The 23,679-nt window shown below is 51.0% G+C and overlaps 2 protein-coding genes across 3 annotated transcripts in view; one reads left to right on the forward strand and one right to left on the reverse strand.

Moving 5' to 3' along the window:
* LOC142464645 (uncharacterized) overlaps positions 1 to 23,679 on the reverse strand; it is a 755,558-nt gene that overhangs the window by 66,451 nt on the left and 665,428 nt on the right.
* The window catches only part of LOC142465254 (uncharacterized), a 34,103-nt gene that overhangs the window by 5,506 nt on the left and 4,918 nt on the right, over positions 1 to 23,679 (forward strand). For both annotated transcript variants that reach the window (XM_075569257.1, XM_075569258.1), the window contains exons 2-4: positions 14,889 to 15,115; positions 15,700 to 15,903; positions 16,094 to 16,217. In XM_075569257.1, the coding sequence (XP_075425372.1) occupies positions 15,035 to 15,115; positions 15,700 to 15,903; positions 16,094 to 16,217 (409 nt within the window). In that variant the 5' untranslated portion in view covers positions 14,889 to 15,034. The remainder of the gene's footprint in view (positions 1 to 14,888; positions 15,116 to 15,699; positions 15,904 to 16,093; positions 16,218 to 23,679) is intronic.

Below are 23,679 nucleotides of genomic sequence, written 5' to 3' on the forward strand. Positions count from 1 at the left end.
AATACACAGACACACTGTAACACTGACATACAGCAGCTATTGTAATATACAGACACACACTAACACTGACATACAGCAGCTAGTGTAATACACAGGCACACTGTAACACTGACACACACAGCTATTGTAATACACAGACACACTGTAATACTGACACACACAGCTATTGTAATACACAGACACACTGTAACACTAACACACGCAGCTATTGTAATACACAGACACACTGTAACACTGACACACACAGCTATTGTGATACACAGACACTGTAACACTGACACACACAGCTATTGTAATACACAGGCACACTGTAACACTGACACACACAGCTATTGTAATACACAGGCACACTGTAACACTGACATACAGAGCTATTGTAATACACAGACACACTGTGACACTGCCACACACAGCTATTGTAATACACAGACACACTGTAACACTGACACATACAGCTATTGTAATACACAGACACACTGTAACACTGACACACACAGCTATTGTAATACACAGACACACTGTAACACTGACATACAGCAGCTATTGTAATACACAGACACACTGTAACACTGACATACAGCAGCTATTGTAGCACACACACACACACCCACACACACACACACTGGAACACTGACATACAGCAGCTATTGTAATACACATACACTTTTTAACACTGACACACACAGCTATTGTAATACACAGACACACACTGTAACACTGACATACAGCAGCTATTGTAATACACAGACACACTGTAACACTGACATACAGCAGCTATTGTAATACACAGACACACACTGTAACACTGATAAACAGCACCTATTGTAATACACAGACACACTGTAACACTGACATACAGCAGCTATTGTAATACACAGGCACACACTAACACTGACATACATACATTGTGTATTGTAATACACAGACACTGTAACACTGACATACAGCAGCTATTGTAATACACAGAAACACTGTAACACTGACATACAGCAGCTATTGTAATACACAGGCACACACTAACACTGACATACATTGTGTATTGTAATACACAGACACTAACACTGACATACAGCAGCTATTGTAATACACAGACACACTGTAACACTGACATACAGCAGCTATTGTAATACACAGACACACTGTAACACTGACATACAGCAGCTATTGTAATACACAGGCACACACTGTAACACTGACACACACAGCTATTGTAATACACAGGCACACACTGTAACACTGACACACAAAGCTATTGTAATACACAGACACACTGTAACACTGACACACACAGCTATTGTAATACACAGACACACTGTAACACTGACACACACAGCTATTGTAATACACAGGCACACTGTAACACTGACATACAGAAAGAAAAAAAAGGTAGCGCTAATCTAAGAAGGTGAAACCCGCAGCCTGTGATATAACTCTGACCCCCTAGGTCAGATGAGAGACTGGAAAATGTATGTGTTATGTACCCAGTGCCATAGATATAACATTTGTTTCCAGACTGACATACAGAAGCTATTGTGATACACAGAGCAGTGTTGTATAACCCTTTTTTTTTTATTAAGGAACTCTATAATTATATTGTGATATTCTGAGGTTCCCCAAACCTCTCTAATAGCGTGTCTGAGATCAGATGCATTGTAAATTCTTCTGTATTTGGTTCAACTTTCAAATGACCTGATATAAGATAAAACAAAGCATTAGTTCCAAATACCACTGGGGATGGAAATGTAATAAAAAAACATTTCTAACTCCTGTTTGAGAAGGGTAGTGAATGTAAATATATCCCACAGTGCTGTCCAGATGTAGTATTAATAAAATCCGGTCACTAAGTGATGATGATAATACTCCATTTGGAGGGGAAAGATACAGGGGACTAACCTGCAAGATATTCTCTTTACCCAAATGTATTCCCAAACATAAAGACACCAGTTATATCGCTGTTCTCCGGAGAAGTGAAAAGGGAAATCTCTAAATTGCAGACTTTTCTTCCTGGCAGACGATAGGAAGGAGATGTTACCTTCTGTCCCAACCAACCTCGATGCTGCGTAAACTGTGGGGTCCCCGCTAATAAGATAGCGTCTTCCAAGCAGCTGATCTCCAGATCTGTGAAAGGCAAATCCCTTACGTGCGTTCTCTTATTGCTTGGACATGAATGCCCAGACCAGCCTCGATTCTGCGTAGTTGTCCGCGCTAGTCTGACGTCTTCCCGCAGCTTGAAGAAAGGGAAATTCCCGGATGGTTCTCTCGTAGCAGCTGAGATTCTCAATGAGTGTAGTGAGTCCTGTGATCTGTGACCACTCTTTGCCTGCTCCAATGGGATGAGCCCAACGTGTCCTCATGTATAGTGACTTCTTCAGCGGTATGTGACGTATGCACACACACACACACACACACACACACACACACACACACACACACACACACACACACACACACACACACACACACACACACACACACACACACACACACACACACACACACACACACACACACACACACACACACACACACACACACACACACACACACACACACACACACACACACACACTGTGATGTCTAGGTCATATCGCAGGGTCTCTTGTCCCAGATCAAAAGCAGGAAACGTAGATTTCCATGAACAGGGTTTTATTTAAAGCGTTAGCTCAGGATATAAAACAAACAAAATACCTAACTCCAGTGTGTGCGCTCTCATCCGCACAGTGTGCGATCTCATCCGCACAGCAGCACAGGAAGCTGTCAGTATGTGCGCTCTCATCCGCACAGCAGCACAGGAAGCTGTCAGTATGTGCGCTCTCATCCGCACAGCAGCACAGGAAGCTGTCAGTATGTGCGCTCTCATCCGCACAGCAGCACAGGAAGCTGTCAGTATGTGCGCTCTCATCCGCACAGCAGCACAGGAAGCTGTCAGTGTCTGCGCTCTCATCCGCACAGCAGCACAGGAAGCTGTCAGTATGTGCGCTCTCATCCGCACAGCAGCACAGGAAGCTGTCAGTATGTGCGCTCTCATCCGCACAGCAGCACAGGAAGCTGGCAGTATCTGCGCTCTCATCCGCACAGCAGCACAGGAAGCTGTCAGTGTGTGCGCTCTCATCCGCACAGCAGCACAGGAAGCTGTCAGTGTGTGCGCTCTCATCCGCACAGCAGCACAGGAAGCTGTCAGTATGTGCGCTCTCATCCGCACAGCAGCACAGGAAGCTGTCAGTATGTGCGCTCTCATCCGCACAGCAGCACAGGAAGCTGTCAGTGTGTGCGCTCTCATCCGCACAGCAGCACAGGAAGCTGTCAGTGTGTGCACTCTCATCCGCACAGCAGCACAGGAAGCTGTCAGTGTGTGCGCTCTCATCCCCACAGCAGCACAGGAAGCTGTCAGTGTGTGCGCTCTCATCCGCACAGCAGCACAGGAAGCTGTCAGTGTGTGCGCTCTCATCCGCACAGCAGCACAGGAAGCTGTCAGTATGTGCGCTCTCATCCGCACAGCAGCACAGGAAGCTGTCAGTGTGTGCGCTCTCATCCGCACAGCAGCACAGGAAGCTGTCAGTATGTGCGCTCTCATCCGCACAGCAGCACAGGAAGCTGTCAGTATGTGCGCTCTCATCCGCACAGCAGCACAGGAAGCTGTCAGTATGTGCGCTCTCATCCGCACAGCAGCACAGGAAGCTGTCAGTGTCTGCGCTCTCATCCGCACAGCAGCACAGGAAGCTGTCAGTATGTGCGCTCTCATCCGCACAGCAGCACAGGAAGCTGTCAGTATGTGCGCTCTCATCCGCACAGCAGCACAGGAAGCTGTCAGTATGTGCGCTCTCATCCGCACAGCAGCACAGGAAGCTTTCAGTGTCTGCGCTCTCATCCGCACAGCAGCACAGGAAGCTGTCAGTGTGTGCGCTCTCATCCGCACAGCAGTACAGGAAGCTGTCAGTGTGTGCGCTCTCATCCGCACAGCAGCACAGGAAGCTGTCAGTATGTGCGCTCTCATCCGCACAGCAGCACAGGAAGCTGTCAGTATGTGCGCTCTCATCCGCACAGCAGCACAGGAAGCTGTCAGTGTGTGCGCTCTCATCCGCACAGCAGCACAGGAAGCTGTCAGTGTGTGCGCTCTCATCCGCACAGCAGCACAGGAAGCTGTCAGTATGTGCGCTCTCATCCGCACAGCAGCACAGGAAGCTGTCAGTGTGTGCGCTCTCAGGGCAGCAGCACAGGAAGCTGTCAGTATGTGCGCTCTCATCCGCACAGCAGCACAGGAAGCTGTCAGTGTGCGCTCTCATCCGCACAGCAGCACAGGAAGCTGTCAGTGTGTGCGCTCTCAGCGCAGCAGCACAGGAAGCTGTCAGTATGTGCGCTCTCATCCGCACAGCAGCACAGGAAGCTGTCAGTGTGCGCTCTCATCCGTACAGCAGCACAGGAAGCTGTCAGTATCTGCGCTCTCATCCGCACAGCAGCACAGGAAGCTGTCAGTATGTGTGCTCTCATCCGCACAGCAGCACAGGAAGCTGTCAGTGTGTGCGCTCTCATCCGCACAGCAGCACAGGAAGCTGTCAGTGTGTGCGCTCTCATCCGCACAGCAGCACAGGAAGCTGTCAGTGTGTGCGCTCTCATCCGCACAGCAGCACAGGAAGCTGTTAGTGTGTGCGCTCTCATCCGCACAGCAGCACAGGAAGCTGTCAGTGTGTGCGCTCTCATCCGCACAGCAGCACAGGAAGCTGTCAGTATGTGCGCTCTCATCCGCACAGCAGCACAGGACGCTGTCAGTATGTGCGCTCTCATCCGCACAGCAGCACAGGAAGCTGTCAGTATCTGCGCTCTCATCCGCACAGCAGCACAGGAAGCTGTCAGTGTGCGCTCTCATCCGCACAGCAGCACAGGAAGCTGTCAGTATGTGCGCTCTCATCCGCACAGCAGCACAGGAAGCTGTCAGTATGTGCGCTCTCATCCGCACAGCAGCACAGGAAGCTGTCAGTATGTGCGCTCTCATCCGCACAGCAGCACAGGAAGCTGTCAGTATGTGCGCTCTCATCCGCACAGCAGCACAGGAAGCTGTCAGTGTGCGCTCTCATCCGCACAGCAGCACAGGAAGCTGTCAGTGTGCGCTCTCATCCGCACAGCAGCACAGGACGCTGTCAGTGTGCGCTCTCATCCGCACAGCAGCACAGGAAGCTGTCAGTATGTGCGCTCTCATCCGCACAGCAGCACAGGAAGCTGTCAGTATCTGCGCTCTCATCCGCACAGCAGCACAGGAAGCTGTCAGTGTGTGCGCTCTCATCCGCACAGCAGCACAGGAAGCTGTCAGTGTGTGCGCTCTCATCCGCACAGCAGCACAGGAAGCTGTCAGTATGTGCGCTCTCATCCGCACAGCAGCACAGGAAGCTGTCAGTATGTGCGCTCTCATCCGCACAGCAGCACAGGAAGCTGTCAGTGTGTGCGCTCTCATCCGCACAGCAGCACAGGAAGCTGTCAGTGTGTGCACTCTCATCCGCACAGCAGCACAGGAAGCTGTCAGTGTGTGCGCTCTCATCCGCACAGCAGCACAGGAAGCTGTCAGTATGTGCGCTCTCATCCGCACAGCAGCACAGGAAGCTGTCAGTGTGTGCGCTCTCATCCGCACAGCAGCACAGGAAGCTGTCAGTATGTGCGCTCTCATCCGCACAGCAGCACAGGAAGCTGTCAGTGTGTGCGCTCTCATCCGCACAGCAGCACAGGAAGCTGTCAGTATGTGCGCTCTCATCCGCACAGCAGCACAGGAAGCTGTCAGTATGTGCGCTCTCATCCGTACAGCAGCACAGGAAGCTGTCAGTATGTGCGCTCTCATCCGCACAGCAGCACAGGAAGCTGTCAGTGTCTGCGCTCTCATCCGCACAGCAGCACAGGAAGCTGTCAGTATGTGCGCTCTCATCCGCACAGCAGCACAGGAAGCTGTCAGTATGTGCGCTCTCATCCGCACAGCAGCACAGGAAGCTGTCAGTATGTGCGCTCTCATCCGCACAGCAGCACAGGAAGCTTTCAGTGTCTGCGCTCTCATCCGCACAGCAGCACAGGAAGCTGTCAGTGTGTGCGCTCTCATCCGCACAGCAGTACAGGAAGCTGTCAGTGTGTGCGCTCTCATCCGCACAGCAGCACAGGAAGCTGTCAGTATGTGCGCTCTCATCCGCACAGCAGCACAGGAAGCTGTCAGTATGTGCGCTCTCATCCGCACAGCAGCACAGGAAGCTGTCAGTGTGTGCGCTCTCATCCGCACAGCAGCACAGGAAGCTGTCAGTGTGTGCGCTCTCATCCGCACAGCAGCACAGGAAGCTGTCAGTATGTGCGCTCTCATCCGCACAGCAGCACAGGAAGCTGTCAGTGTGTGCGCTCTCAGGGCAGCAGCACAGGAAGCTGTCAGTATGTGCGCTCTCATCCGCACAGCAGCACAGGAAGCTGTCAGTGTGCGCTCTCATCCGCACAGCAGCACAGGAAGCTGTCAGTGTGTGCGCTCTCAGCGCAGCAGCACAGGAAGCTGTCAGTATGTGCGCTCTCATCCGCACAGCAGCACAGGAAGCTGTCAGTGTGCGCTCTCATCCGTACAGCAGCACAGGAAGCTGTCAGTATCTGCGCTCTCATCCGCACAGCAGCACAGGAAGCTGTCAGTATGTGCGCTCTCATCCGCACAGCAGCACAGGAAGCTGTCAGTATCTGCACTCTCATCCGCACAGCAGCACAGGAAGCTGTCAGTATGTGCGCTCTCATCCGCACAGCAGCACAGGAAGCTTTCAGTGTGCGCTCTCATCCGCACAGCAGCACAGGAAGTTGTCAGTATGTGCGCTCTCATCCGCACAGCAGCACAGGAAGCTGTCAGTATGTGCGCTCTCATCCGCACAGCAGCACAGGAAGCTGTCAGTATGTGCGCTCTCATCTGCACAGCAACACAGGAAGCTGTCAGTGTGCGCTCTCATCCGCACAGCAGCACAGGAAGTTGTCAGTATGTGCGCTCTCATCCGCACAGCAGCACAGGAAGCTGTCAGTGTGCGCTCTCATCCGCACAGCAGCACAGGAAGCTGTCAGTATGTGCGCTCTCATCCGCACAGCAGCACAGGAAGCTGTCAGTATCTGCACTCTCATCCGCACAGCAGCACAGGAAGCTGTCAGTATGTGCGCTCTCATCCGCACAGCAGCACAGGAAGCTGTCAGTGTGCGCTCTCATCCGCACAGCAGCACAGGAAGTTGTCAGTATGTGCGCTCTCATCCGCACAGCAGCACAGGAAGCTGTCAGTATGTGCGCTCTCATCCGCACAGCAGCACAGGAAGCTGTCAGTGTGCGCTCTCATCCGCACAGCAACACAGGAAGCTGTCAGTGTGCGCTCTCATCCGCACAGCAGCACAGGAAGCTGTCAGTGTGCGCTCTCATCCGCACAGCAGCACAGGAAGCTGTCAGTGTGTGCGCTCTCATCCGCACAGCAGCACAGGAAGCTGTCAGTGTGTGCGCTCTCATCCGCACATCATCACAGGAAGCTGTCAATGTGTGCGCTCTCATCCGCACAGCAGCACAGGAAGCTGTCAGTGTGTGCGCTCTCATCCGCACAGCAGCACAGGAAGCTGTCAGTGTGTGCGCTCTCATCCGCACAGCAGCACAGGAAGCTGTCAGTGTGTGCGCTCTCATCCGCACAGCAGCACAGGAAGCTGTCAGTATGTGCACTCTCATCCGCACAGCAGCACAGGAAGCTGTCAGTGTGTGCGCTCTCATCCGCACAGCAGCACAGGAAGTTGTCAGTGTGTGCGCTCTCATCCGCACAGCAGCACAGGAAGCTGTCAGTGTGTGCTCTCTCATCCGCACAGCAGCACAGGAAGCTGTCAGTGTGTGCGCTCTCATCCGCACAGCAGCACAGGAAGCTGTCAGTGTGTGCGCTCTCATCCGCACAGCAGCACAGGAAGTTGTCAGTATGTGCGCTCTCATCCGCACAGCAGCACAGGAAGCTGTCAGTATCTGCGCTCTCATCCGTACAGCAGCACAGGAAGCTGTCAGTGTGTGCGCTCTCATCCGTAGAGCAGCACAGGAAGCTGTCAGTGTGTGCGCTCTCATCCGCACAGCAGCACAGGAAGCTGTCAGTGTGCGCTCTCAGCGCAGCAGCACAGGAAGCTGTCAGTGTGTGCGCTCTCATCCGCACAGCAGCACAGGAAGCTGTCAGTATGTGCGCTCTCATCCGCACAGCAGCACAGGACGCTGTCAGTATGTGCGCTCTCATCCGCACAGCAGCACAGGAAGCTGTCAGTATCTGCGCTCTCATCCGCACAGCAGCACAGGAAGCTGTCAGTGTGCGCTCTCATCCGCACAGCAGCACAGGAAGCTGTCAGTATGTGCGCTCTCATCCGCACAGCAGCACAGGAAGCTGTCAGTATCTGCACTCTCATCCGCACAGCAGCACAGGAAGCTGTCAGTATGTGCGCTCTCATCCGCACAGCAGCACAGGAAGCTTTCAGTGTGCGCTCTCATCCGCACAGCAGCACAGGAAGTTGTCAGTATGTGCGCTCTCATCCGCACAGCAGCACAGGAAGCTGTCAGTATGTGCGCTCTCATCTGCACAGCAACACAGGAAGCTGTCAGTGTGCGCTCTCATCCGCACAGCAGCACAGGAAGCTGTCAGTATCTGCGCTCTCATCCGCACAGCAGCACAGGAAGCTGTCAGTGTGCGCTCTCATCCGCACAGCAGCACAGGAAGCTGTCAGTATGTGCGCTCTCATCCGCACAGCAGCACAGGAAGCTTTCAGTGTGCGCTCTCATCCGCACAGCAGCACAGGAAGTTGTCAGTATGTGCGCTCTCATCCGCACAGCAGCACAGGAAGCTGTCAGTATGTGCGCTCTCATCTGCACAGCAACACAGGAAGCTGTCAGTGTGCGCTCTCATCCGCACAGCAGCACAGGAAGCTGTCAGTATCTGCGCTCTCATCCGCACAGCAGCACAGGAAGCTGTCAGTGTGCGCTCTCATCCGCACAGCAGCACAGGAAGCTGTCAGTATGTGCGCTCTCATCCGCACAGCAGCACAGGAAGCTGTCAGTATCTGCACTCTCATCCGCACAGCAGCACAGGAAGCTGTCAGTATGTGCGCTCTCATCCGCACAGCAGCACAGGAAGCTGTCAGTGTGCGCTCTCATCCGCACAGCAGCACAGGAAGTTGTCAGTATGTGCGCTCTCATCCGCACAGCAGCACAGGAAGCTGTCAGTATGTGCGCTCTCATCCGCACAGCAGCACAGGAAGCTGTCAGTGTGCGCTCTCATCCGCACAGCAACACAGGAAGCTGTCAGTGTGCGCTCTCATCCGCACAGCAGCACAGGAAGCTGTCAGTGTGCGCTCTCATCCGCACAGCAGCACAGGAAGCTGTCAGTGTGTGCGCTCTCATCCGCACAGCAGCACAGGAAGCTGTCAGTGTGTGCGCTCTCATCCGCACATCATCACAGGAAGCTGTCAATGTGTGCGCTCTCATCCGCACAGCAGCACAGGAAGCTGTCAGTGTGTGCGCTCTCATCCGCACAGCAGCACAGGAAGCTGTCAGTGTGTGCGCTCTCATCCGCACAGCAGCACAGGAAGCTGTCAGTGTGTGCGCTCTCATCCGCACAGCAGCACAGGAAGCTGTCAGTATGTGCACTCTCATCCGCACAGCAGCACAGGAAGCTGTCAGTGTGTGCGCTCTCATCCGCACAGCAGCACAGGAAGTTGTCAGTGTGTGCGCTCTCATCCGCACAGCAGCACAGGAAGCTGTCAGTGTGTGCTCTCTCATCCGCACAGCAGCACAGGAAGCTGTCAGTGTGTGCGCTCTCATCCGCACAGCAGCACAGGAAGCTGTCAGTGTGTGCGCTCTCATCCGCACAGCAGCACAGGAAGTTGTCAGTATGTGCGCTCTCATCCGCACAGCAGCACAGGAAGCTGTCAGTATCTGCGCTCTCATCCGTACAGCAGCACAGGAAGCTGTCAGTGTGTGCGCTCTCATCCGTAGAGCAGCACAGGAAGCTGTCAGTGTGTGCGCTCTCATCCGCACAGCAGCACAGGAAGCTGTCAGTGTGCGCTCTCAGCGCAGCAGCACAGGAAGCTGTCAGTATCTCTGCGCTCTCATCCGTACAGCAGCACAGGACGCTGTCAGTGTGTGTGCTCTCATCCGCACAGCAGCACAGGAAGCTGTCAGTATCTGCGCTCTCATCCGCACAGCAGCACAGGAAGCTGTCAATGTGTGCGCTCTCATCCGCACAGCAGCACAGGAAGCTGTCAGTGTGTGCGCTCTCATCCGCACAGCAGCACAGGAAGCTGTCAGTGTGTGCGCTCTCATCCGCACAGCAGCACAGGAAGCTGTCAGTGTGTGCGCTCTCATCCGCACAGCAGCACAGGAAGCTGTCAGTATGTGCACTCTCATCCGCACAGCAGCACAGGAAGCTGTCAGTGTGTGCGCTCTCATCCGCACAGCAGCACAGGAAGTTGTCAGTGTGTGCGCTCTCATCCGCACAGCAGCACAGGAAGCTGTCTGTGTGTGCTCTCTCATCCGCACAGCAGCACAGGAAGCTGTCAGTGTGTGCGCTCTCATCCGCACAGCAGCACAGGAAGCTGTCAGTGTGTGCGCTCTCATCCGCACAGCAGCACAGGAAGCTGTCAGTATGTGCGCTCTCATCCGTAGAGCAGCACAGGAAGCTGTCAGTGTGTGCGCTCTCATCCGCACAGCAGCACAGGAAGCTGTCAGTGTGCGCTCTCAGCGCAGCAGCACAGGAAGCTGTCAGTATCTCTGCGCTCTCATCCGTACAGCAGCACAGGAAGCTGTCAGTATGTGCGCTCTCATCCGTACAGCAGCACAGGAAGCTGTCAGTATCTGCGCTCTCATCCGTACAGCAGCACAGGAAGCTGTCAGTGTGTGCGCTCTCATCCGTAGAGCAGCACAGGAAGCTGTCAGTGTGTGCGCTCTCATCCGCACAGCAGCACAGGAAGCTGTCAGTGTGCGCTCTCAGCGCAGCAGCACAGGAAGCTGTCAGTATCTCTGCGCTCTCATCCGCACATCATCACAGGAAGCTGTCAGTGTGTGCGCTCTCATCCGCACAGCAGCACAGGAAGCTGTCAGTATCTGCGCTCTCATCCGCACAGCAGCACAGGAAGCTGTCAGTATCTGCGCTCTCATCCGCACAGCAGCACAGGAAGCTGTCAGTGTGTGCGCTCTCATCCACACAGCAGCACAGGAAGCTGTCAGTGTGTGCGCTCTCATCCGCACAGCAGCACAGGAAGTTGTCAGTATGTGCGCTCTCATCCGCACAGCAGCACAGGAAGCTGTCAGTATCTGCGCTCTCATCCGTACAGCAGCACAGGAAGCTGTCAGTGTGTGCGCTCTCATCCGTAGAGCAGCACAGGAAGCTGTCAGTGTGTGCGCTCTCATCCGCACAGCAGCACAGGAAGCTGTCAGTATGTGCGCTCTCATCCGCACAGCAGCACAGGAAGCTGTCAGTATGTGCGCTCTCATCCGCACAGCAATACAGGAAGCTGTCAGTGTGTGCGCTCTCATCCGCACAGCAGCACAGGAAGCTGTCAGTATCTGCGCTCTCATCCGCACAGCAGCACAGGAAGCTGTCAGTATCTGCGCTCTCATCCGCACAGCAAGCTGTCAGTGTGTGCGCTCTCATCCGTACAGCAGCACAGGAAGCTGTCAGTGTGCGCTCTCATCCGTACAGCAGCACAGGACGCTGTCAGTGTGTGCGCTCTCATCCGCACAGCAGCACAGGAAGCTGTCAGTATCTGCGCTCTCATCCGCACAGCAGCACAGGAAGCTGTCAGTATCTGCGCTCTCATCCGCACAGCAGCACAGGAAGCTGTCAGTGTGTGCGCTCTCATCCGCACAGCAGCACAGGAAGCTGTCAGTGTGCGCTCTCATCCGCACAGCAGCACAGGAAGCTGTCAGTGTGTGCGCTCTCATCCGCACAGCAGCACAGGAAGCTGTCAGTGTGTGCGCTCTCAGCGCAGCAGCACAGGAAGCTGTCAGTATGTGCGTTTTTTAGAACAAATCTATTGTATCTGCCATCACAGTCTCCATGGGTAATGAATTCCACATTTTAACTGCCCTTACAGTAAAGAACCCTTTCCTTTGTTGCTGGTGAAATTTCCTTTCCTCCAACCTTAAGGGATGGCCCGAGTCCTTTGTACTGCCCGTGGGATGAACAGTTCTTTTGAAAGCTCCTTGTATTGTCCCTGAATATATTTGTATATAGTTATCATATCCCCTCTTAGACGCCTCTTTTCTAATGTAAATAAATCTAACTTAGCTAGCTTCTCCTCATAAGTTAGAATGTCCATCCCCTTTATTAATTTGGTGGCTCTTCTCTGCACGCTCTCTAGTTCCATAATGTATTTTCTTACGATTGGCGCCCAAAATTGTACTCCATATTCAAGGTGTGGTCTTACTAATTCTTTGTAAAGGGGCATACAGTAATTATGTTTACTTCCCTTCCATCCATTGCCCGTTTGATGCAAGATAAGATTTTGTTTGCCTTTGTAGCTACTGCATGACATTGGGCACTATTGCTAAGCCTGCAGTCTACAAGCACTCCTAAATCCTTCTCCATCAAGGATGCCCCCAATATATCTCCATTTAATCTGTAAGTCGACTTTTTATTCTTGCATCCCAAATGCATAACGTTACATTTATCTGTATTAAACCTCATCTACCATTTACCTGCCCACGTTTCCAGTCTCTCCAAGTCCTTCTGAAGAGAAATTACATCCTGCTCTGATTCTATTACCTTACACAATTTAGTATCATCAGCAAAGATGGAGACTTTGCTCTCGATCCCAAACTCAGGGTCATTAATAAACAAGTTAAAAAGCAGGGGTCCCAGTACCGATCCCTGAGGTACTCCACTCACGACTTTAGCCCAACCTGAAAAAGTTCCATTTATGACAACCCTCTGTTGTCTGTCCTTTAACCAGTTTTCAATCCAGGTGCTTATATTATTACTGAGTCCAATTTTCTTTATTTTGTACACCAACCTCTTGTGTGAAACCGTATCAAAAGCCTTTGCAAAATCTAAGTAGACCACATCAACTGCATTACCCTGGTCTAAATTCCTACTTACCTCCTCAAAGAAACAAATAAGGTTAGAGGGAAGGATACACACCAAGGAAAGTGCTGGGTCCTATGTACCTCCCTTCAAATACCCTCTGCCTGAGTATATCACAATACATACACACACGGGAGAAAAAAAGAGGCGCACTCTCCTAGTGAAATATTGCAAGAACAGTTTTAATAAAAAGATCAAATCAACAATGGTTAAACTCACAAACAGATAGTAAATGGCATTTATGAGTGCAATACTCAATATTCAGTCTCCAACTCGGCTGCGTGGACTCCACGGTCTCCCTCGTATCGGGTCTGCGGTATGGTGTTGCTCCCCAGAGCCGGTAACCGGAAGTAGCGTGGGTACACTCAAAACTCGGTCCTCCGACAATGTATGTATGCATATAGCCAATATACATGTGTCACGGTAGACCAAACTTTTAACACCATAATTACCGGGAACATTGAGCAAGCAGAGAGATAAAAACCCCATTGAGCTGGTCTAAGAGGATACTTGCATTGCCCACATTGAAAGTAATGTATCCCTGGTAATATAGATCCCTGCTGCAAGATAGAATATACAGGTATCCTCAATGAAAAAGGATCCTGCAGTGTGGTAATACACCCAGCAATTATACTAAAGGTAACCACAGTATATAATACAACTTGTGCTCGATGAGGACCTTTAAACCAGCTTAAATAGGGTCAGGGTACACAGAGGATACTAACAATGCCCGCGTTGAAAGTTGTACACCCCAGGTAAAGCACACCGCAAGGGCGCAATAACAAATCCCTGAAAAATGTGATCAACGCGGGACCCAATTGGGTACAATACGACCTGATATTCGTGAATCTCATGCAGCCGTTTAGCTCCGTGTACAGTCAAGAGCTGCCGTTACTCCAAAGCACAAGCCGCGCATGCGTCAACGTGATGACGCCATCTACCTTGCAGCCTTATATATAGCGTTTGTTCCACCAATAGCTATATTTGGAACACATTTGGGGATTTTATTCATGCACTGTTGTGCATTTTTACAGTGTTTCGTCGGTTTTTATAGCATATATTATTAAAGTTTTTTATTTTTACATTTCAGTGTGACCTTTTGGTAGTGTATCCTATACCAGGATTTGGCTATTTTCTAGCCAATGTTGAATTGACAACACATTAATTTTGTCACCTACCTTGAGTGCAACCACAGGGGGCTGTGTATAATCTTTTGATTATTTGTGTGGTTTCAAGTTTATCCATTGTAACACCGCCGGAAGGAGAGATCAGTGTATCTCGAAAGCTCGAACAAATAAAAGCAGTTTGTTAACCACAGAATGGTATCGTCCATTCATTTTTGATTATTAAGCTCGTCTAACACGCTACCGATACCTCTACATACATACACATACACACACACACACACACACTGTTCAGAAAAAACGGGACCCCTTTTATTTTTTGGCATATCTTTCAAAAAATCAAAACGTTTTCATGAAAATGTAATGAGCGCATTTATAGATCTGTCATAGTAGATGATTACAGTTAAGAATTATTTGACCTAATAAATATTCTTTGACATTGGTGATGGCGTGATGACCTCAGAGTTACAAAATGGTCTTTAGTTAAGAAGATAAGCGCGTTATAAAGTGCTGGAGACAGAGCAACATTTATCGTCCAAACGCTGCCATAAAATATATCCTGATAAAGGACGGTCGCTAGGAGGACTGAAAAAGTAATACACAACGTATTATTTAGGATCAACACTGTCCCTCCCACTGCTGAGTGACACAGACAGGAGGGACACTAATTAAATTGTATCCTTTTCTGTCACTGCAGGGTCACATATACATCTCGCTCTCTCCCCCATGTGTTATTACTGTGAAGCAAGTACAATATATATCACTAGCTGCAGAGGTCACTAAGCGGTGAAACACTTCCACAGGAACCAGAGCCCATTCTTGTTGCATCTGAATAACTCACCAATGATGAATAAGGACAAGAAGCAGATGACTGAGAGGATCTTGGATCACACCCTGGAGATTATCTACCTGCTGACTGGAGAGGTGAGGGCTGCTGGAGAAAGTCATAATGACACCCCTCTTATCTCCTTAACTACAGCAGGGACATGCAGAGCGTTAATATGGGAGGTGTTTGAGAAGCAATATCCAGGGACACATGTAATTAGAGAAAGCAAGAACCCAAGATAAGGACACGATTGGTCAGCAGGAGAGCCCAGTGAGAGAGGGTCAGAGAAGGATGTAGTTTACCAGAGGGGATTAACCAGTGATTGAATGTACTTGGATAAAGGAAGAGACCTGTTTGTGCAGAGGGAGAGCCTGGGCCCACTGCATATATTATATATATTATTAAATGGATGATACTTTATAATGTAATACAGTATCTGTACAGTTCATGATCTTTGTGCTCATAGAGGCACAAGGGAGTCAGTGAGTTTGGTGCAGACATGTCAGTAATACAATATACAGAATTGAGAGGGGGGGGGGGAATTGAATAGATTGGGTATAGAGCTGTTAACAAGAGACGTGTCCCTCTTACTGCAAAGCAACCAATCTGCAGGAACATGAGACATATCAACTGTGTCTCTTACTCTGCACAGTGATATTTATTAATGTCTCTCAATATGTAGGATTGTATTGTTGTGAAGAAGCCCGGTGAGCATGTCACAGACAGCAGCAGTCCCTGTGTGCCAGAAATATTCTGCAGGACCCAGAGACCCATCATGGAGAATCCAACTAACTCCCTGATACATGAGATAAACAATGACAAGAAGCTGATGTCTGAGAAGATCCTGGAACACACCAACATCATCATTCACCTGCTGACTGGAGAGGTGAGGGCTGCTGGGCAGCGTTAGATATTACCACTTTTCTGTCTTCATTCAGCCTTTTCTTCAGCTAACTTTGTTCTATGTATCTGTATTTTCCTCTCTGCCTTGATCACCTGGCTTTCTATAAGGAAGAGATTCTTACAGGACCAATTATTATATCTGGGTACTGAGTGGGGGATTCTCTGTGTTTCAGGTACCTATAAAGTGTGATGATGTTGCTGTGTATTTCTCCATGGAGGAGTGGGAGTATTTAGAAGGACACAGGGAGCGTTACAAGGACGTGATGATGGAGAATCAGCAGAACCTCAGCTCATTGGGTAAGAGGAGGTTTTCTGTTATTCTAATAGAGATGTCAGTCATGTTTGGATCCAGCAAACAAGAGCTCAAGTTACACTTTGTGTTTTTATTGTGAGGTTTATGTCAGGAACAAGAAACAAATTACAGAGCTGGAAACAGAGGTTCATCTCTCTCACTCAGGACGGGATATTTTGGAGCAGAGGATCCCAACCTTTTTTATATCGATTCCCCGTACTCATAATGCTCGGTTACCGAAACCCTTACAATCATGCAAACAGGACACACACGAGACAGACTGTTACGCACGCGCGCGCACACACACAAATAAGACAGACAGTCACAGAAAAAAATAAACAGGATAGAGTCACAAGAAAACATGAAAAGGACAGACACACACATCACAGGAAAACAGAAACACTGTATAGAGAGACCCTCACAGGACAGACCGATACACGGGAGAACAGACGCACAGGACAGACCGATACACGGGAGAACAGACGCACAGGACAGACCGATACACGGGAGAACAGACGCACAGGACAGACCGATACACGGGAGAACAGACGCACAGGACAGACCGATACACGGGAGAACAGACGCACAGGACAGACGGATACACGGGAGAACAGACGCACAGGACAGACCGATACACGGGAGAACAGACGCATAGGACAGACCGATACACGGGAGAACAGACGCACAGGACAGACCGATACACGGGAGAACAGACGCACAGGACAGACAGATACACGGGAGAACAGACGCACAGGACAGACCGATACACGGGAGAACAGACGCACAGGACAGACCGATACACGGGAGAACAGACGCACAGGACAGACCGATACACGGGAGAACAGACGCACAGGACAGACCGATACACGGGAGAACAGACGCACAGGACAGACAGATACACGGGAGAACAGACGCACAGGACAGACCGATACACGGGAGAACAGACGCACAGGACAGACCGTTACACGGGAGAACAGACGCACAGGACAGACCGTTACACGGGAGAACAGACGCACAGGACAGACCGATACACGGGAGAACAGACGCACAGGACAGACCGTTACACGGGAGAACAGACGCACAGGACAGACCGATACACGGGAGAACAGACGCACAGGACAGACCGATACACGGGAGAACAGACGCACAGGACAGACCGATACACGGGAGAACAGACGCACAGGACAGACCGTTACACGGGAGAACAGACGCACAGGACAGACCGATACACGGGAGAACAGACGCACAGGACAGACCGATACACGGGAGAACAGACGCACAGGACAGACAGATACACGGGAGAACAGACGCACAGGACAGACAGATACACGGGAGAACAGACGCACAGGACAGACAGATACACGGGAGAACAGACACACAGGACAGACAGATACACGGGAGAACAGACGCACAGGACAGACCGTTACACGGGAGAACAGACGCACAGGACAGACAGATAAACGAGAGAACAGACGCACAGGACAGACCGATACACGGGAGAACAGACGCACAGGACAGACCGATACACGGGAGAACAGACGCACAGGACAGACAGATACACGGGAGAACAGACGCACAGGACAGACCGATACACGGGAGAACAGACGCACAGGACAGACCGATACACGGGAGAACAGACGCACAGGACAGACCGATACACGGGAGAACAGACGCACAGGACAGACCGATACACGGGAGAACAGACGCACAGGACAGACAGATACACGGGAGAACAGACGCACAGGACAGACAGATACACGGGAGAACAGACGCACAGGACAGACCGTTACACGGGAGAACAGACGCACAGGACAGACAGATAAACGAGAGAACAGACGCACAGGACAGACCGATACACGGGAGAACAGACGCACAGGACAGACCGATACACGGGAGAACAGACGCACAGGACAGACAGATACACGGGAGAACAGACGCACAGGACAGACCGATACACGGGAGAACAGACGCACAGGACAGACAGATACACGGGAGAACAGACGCACAGGACAGACAGATACACGGGAGAACAGACGCACAGGACAGACAGATACATGGGAGAACAGACGCACAGGACAGACCGATACACGGGAGAACAGACGCACAGGACAGACCAATACACGGGAGAGCAGACGCACAGGACAGACCGATACACGGGAGAGCAGACGCACAGGACAGACCGATACACGGGAGAACAGACGCACAGGACAGACCGTTACACGGGAGAACAGACGCACAGGACAGACAGATACACGGGAGAACAGACGCACAGCACAGACCGATACACGGGAGAACAGACGCACAGGACAGACCGATACACGGGAGAACAGACGCACAGGACAGACCGATACACGGGAGAACAGACGCACAGGACAGACCGATACACGGGAGAGCAGACGCACAGGACAGACCGATACACGGGAGAGCAGACGCACAGGACAGACCGTTACACGGGAGAACAGACGCACAGGACAGACCGATACACGGGAGAACAGACGCACAGGACAGACCGATACACGGGAGAACAGACGCACAGGACAGACCGATACACGGGAGAACAGACGCACAGGACAGACCGATACACGGGAGAACAGACGCACAGGACAGACCGATACACGGGAGAACAGACGCACAGGACAGACCGATACACGGGAGAACAGACGCACAGGACAGACCGATACACGGGAGAACAGACGCACAGGACAGACAGATACACGGGAGAACAGACGCACAGGACAGACAGATACACGGGAGAACAGACGCACAGGACAGACCGATACACGGGAGAACAGACGCACAGGACAGACAGATACACGGGAGAACAGACGCACAGGACAGACCGATACACGGGAGAACAGACGCACAGGACAGACAGATACACGGGAGAACAGACGCACAGGACAGACAGATACACGGGAGAACAGACGCACAGGACAGACCGATACACGGGAGAACAGACGCACAGGACAGACCGTTACACGGGAGAACAGACGCACAGGACAGACCGTTACACGGGAGAACAGACGCACAGGACAGACCGTTACACGGGAGAACAGACGCACAGGACAGACCGATACACGGGAGAACAGACGCACAGGACAGACCGATACACGGGAGAACAGACGCACAGGACAGACGGATACACGGGAGAACAGACGCACAGGACAGACGGATACACGGGAGAACAGACGCACAGGACAGACCGATACACGGGAGAACAGACGCACAGGACAGACCGTTACACGGGAGAACAGACGCACAGGACAGACCATTACACGGGAGAACAGACGCACAGGACAGACAGATAAACGGGAGAACAGACGCACAGGACAGACAGATACACGGGAGAACAGATGCACAGGACAGATGGATACACGGGAGAACAGACGCACAGGACAGACCGATTCTCACACACCACAGACAGGTACAAACTGGAGAGTCAGATACACACACACAACAGAAGACAAGATATACACAGGACAGACAGACACAACAAAGGACAATAGATACACATACACACACACAATATAACAGATATTCACACAGTGGAGAACACATACACATAGGACACAGAGGCATAGACCGCAGGTCAGTTACACACATGAGTACAGATCCACACAAGATAGATAAACACACACACCACAGGAGAACAGATACACACCCTCACAGATAGAAGAACAGATGCATGCAGAACAGACACATACATACACACACAGGAGAGCAGATACACACAAAATAGAGATACCCACAGGTTATACACACATAAACACAGTGGACAACAGATGCACACAGGACAGACACACCATAGCTATATATATAACACACACACATACAGTACTCACCAGAAGAACAGATACACAAACATACACGTGTGCTACAGGAGAACAGATACAGACGGAACAGACAGGCATACAACAGAGGAGAGTAGACACACACATACACACACACATACACACACAGGAGAACATATACAGCTCCATGAGAGAAGGCTACAGGAAGTGTCGGAGTGTGGGGATGAGAGGAGCACCTTTGATGTTGTCATGCCTGTCTCTCACGGAGCTGTATGTATGTCTTTATATAGCGCCATTAATGTACATAGCGGTTAACAGTAGTAATACACCCGACAATCATATAAATAACAAATAATATAAATAACACATAATGGGAAGAAGTGCTTCAGACATTAAAGTAACATTTGGGAAAAGGAGTCCCTGCTCCGAAGAGCTTACAATCAAATTTGTAGGTAGGAAGAATGCACAGAGACAGTAGGAGGGCATTCTGGGATGCGCGTCTGCAAGGGGCCAAGCTTTATGTATTATGTGTCTAGTATTATCCACGGCGCTACTCGTGCTTCGTTAAGCAGGTGTGTTTTAAGATGAGTTTTAAAGGTGGATAGAGAGGCAGCTAGTCGGATATTGAGGGGAAGGGCATTCCAGAGGTGTGGGGCAGTCAGTGAGAAAGGTTTAAGGTGGGAGAGGGCTTTAGATACAAAGGGGGTAGAGAGAAGACATCCTTAAGCAGAACGCAAGAGTCGGGATGGTGCATAACGAGAAATGAGGGCTGAGATGTAAGGAGGGGCAGAAGAGTGTAAAGCTTTAAAAGTGAGGAGGAGAATTGAGTGTGAGATACGGGATTTGATAGGAAGCCAGGAGAGGGATTTCAGCAGGGGAGACGCTGAGACAGATTTAGGCCGGGTTTCCAGCGGCCCACGCGATGGTGTGAGCGCTGCATACCAGACACTCACCTCTTATCAGACAGGCCCCAGTGGTTTCTGTTGTGGGCACTCACGCAGAGCGATGGCACGTCAGCCAGCAGAGAAGACAAGAATTTTGTTTCCCCGTGTTGCGACGCGGTCACGTGTTGGGCAGGGAGCCACTGGCAGGGCAGATAGGTTGGACCAATAGAAGCGCATCTAGTGTAGACCAGTGCCCCCCCCACCCCCATTTTGACCATGTTCCCGCGCCTCCCATCGCTTCCTACAAACCGCAGATCGCGGCTTTTAGCTGTGCACGCGCCACCAGGCAGCAGGGAGATCAGGAACAAGGTCAGGATGCAGCAAGGCATGGCGTCACACACAAGATTATGCTCAGCAATGAGAGTCTGGGCTGAGCAGGTATTTAAGGAACCTACCTCCAATGGGAAGTGGGGCGGAACAAGAGGGAACGTGCTGATAGGCTGCTGGGTCACGCAGGTGCGCCCTATTGTGCAGCCCGATTAGGTCTAGGGGTGGAGCTACGTCCCGCGCGCGTCACCGATATCAAACGGTGGCGATCCGATCGCGCACCGCGTATGCCCGTCATCCGAATGGAAACGGAGCCTGGAGGCGGGTCCCTGGGGAAGCCTGTCTTCCACGCGTCACTGACGTCAAGGGGTGGTGACTTGATCGCGCGCCACTCGCGCACCGCGCATGTCCGTCTTCGGAGCAGGGGCGGAGACTGGGAACGGATCTGGAGGGGCAGGCTGATCGCGCGTCCCCCACGCGCACGCAGTGGAACCGCTGTGGGACCACAATACTTGAGTGCCAGATGTAGAAGGCTGAATAGGTGAGTTCCGGCCATCAGGATGGCGAGTCCTCACAGGCGGAGGCCCATCGAGGATGATATCACAGAGAAACATTCAGAAACTTTAGTCTGTACAGCTGGTGTACAGGGGTTGAAAAGTAAATTTGTGTGTCGTCAGCATAGAGGTGATATTTGAACCCAGGAGATGTAATTAGGTCACCTAGAGAGAGTGTGTACAGAGAAAAGAGAAGAGGTCCCAGGACAGAGCCCTGGGGTACCCCCACAGAGAGATCGATAGAGGAGGAGGAGGTGTTTGCAAAAGAGACACTGAAAGTGCGATGGGAGAGGTAAGAGGAGATCCAGGAAAGAGCTTTGTTACGAATGCCAAGAGTATGGAGAATGTGAAGGAGAAGAGGGTGGTCCACGGTGTCAAATGCTGTAGAAAGGTCAAGTAATATGAGCAGAGTGTAATGACCTCTGTCTTTAGCAGCATGGAGGTCATTAGATATTTTAGTGAGAACTTGTCACGGGAGACCAGGACTCTCAACACCTTTTATCCAGAATCATTCACTAAGCAAAACAAGGTAGTGGAATAAAATGAGGTTTATTCGGGTAAACCCACGTACACACAATGAATATACAAAATACAGGCGAAATAAACACTTTCTGGGGTCTGGGAACGTAAACTAGCCTCAAATAGGTGCAGGGGGCCTGCTTCGGAAGGCTAACCCTGACAGGGATATCCACCTGGGCTTCCTGGTCCTCTTTTCGGCTAAAAATCTTAGCCGCGACTACTACGGTCTAAAATAAGAACTTGTACCTGGCGCTTAACTTAGTCTCTGCAGGGAAGGCTTTCTTAGCTCCAAAAATGAAGCCGGTTGATCTGCTATTTGTAACAGAGCAACTTTTAAAAGACTGCCCGCGCATCATCGACTCAAGCCACCGGATGGTCTGGTTCTCTGACTGGGGCATCTCCTTACATACACTCCGCTGAGCTATCCCCAGCATGGAAGTAGGAGGAGCGACCAAGCAGAGCGTGGGAATTTCCTCCCACTAGCCAATAGGAACAGGGGCTCATCCTTTGGCTGATGTCAGAGGAGGGGGCATTCCAAACTGGCTCGGGATGCCGGGTGGAAGGGACATACGGATTGACCAATGGGAAATGCGCCAACGCTCTGCGGCCTCCCCCAGTCGAACCATTGTCTCCTCCCGTGGACACACACCACAGGAGAACAGATACACAGGACATACTGACACACCTCACAGGAGAACAGATACTCACAGGACAGACAGACACAACAGGAACATCGATATACACACATATGAAAGGAGAACAGATACACACAAACATACACAGGACATATATAAACAATCCTCTGCCCACACCTTTCTCCTGATCATGCTGCTTCCTCCTCTTCTTGGCCCTGCATCCCAAACACATTATTATTATTGTTGTTGTTAGAATTTATAACCAGTGCTTGATAAATCACCAAAAAATCTACTCGCCACCTAGTACCAAACGTGTGCTGCTTGGGCCAATATTTACTCGCCCGGGGGTTAAATCCACTCGCCCGGGGCGAGCAAATGTATAGGTTTGTCGAACACTGTTTATAACTATGTACCAACATGTTCCGTAGCGCTGTACGAGTGTTGGAGGATGAATACAATAAAATACACATAAATATACATTGGTACAGTAGGTAGGAGCTCCCTGCCCCATGGAGATTACAATTTATAAGGAAGGTTTAGTGGAAGCATTAGGTACAGGGGGGGTAAGAAGGTGTTTTGTTGGATGGCTGCTTAATTGAAGAATTTGGCATTGGAGAAGAAGTGGGATTATGCTGAGATAGAGCTGTGAGAGCAGGTAATGTGTGAAAATGGAAATACTTCTGAAATATCTTATGCAAGACCAATAACAGAGCAGCTCGTAACAGCAGCAAATAGATGACACCCTTTGGTGTGAGGG

The sequence above is a fragment of the Ascaphus truei genome, chromosome 13 (assembly GCF_040206685.1).
Source record: "Ascaphus truei isolate aAscTru1 chromosome 13, aAscTru1.hap1, whole genome shotgun sequence".
Classification (NCBI taxonomy): Eukaryota; Metazoa; Chordata; class Amphibia; order Anura; family Ascaphidae; genus Ascaphus; species Ascaphus truei.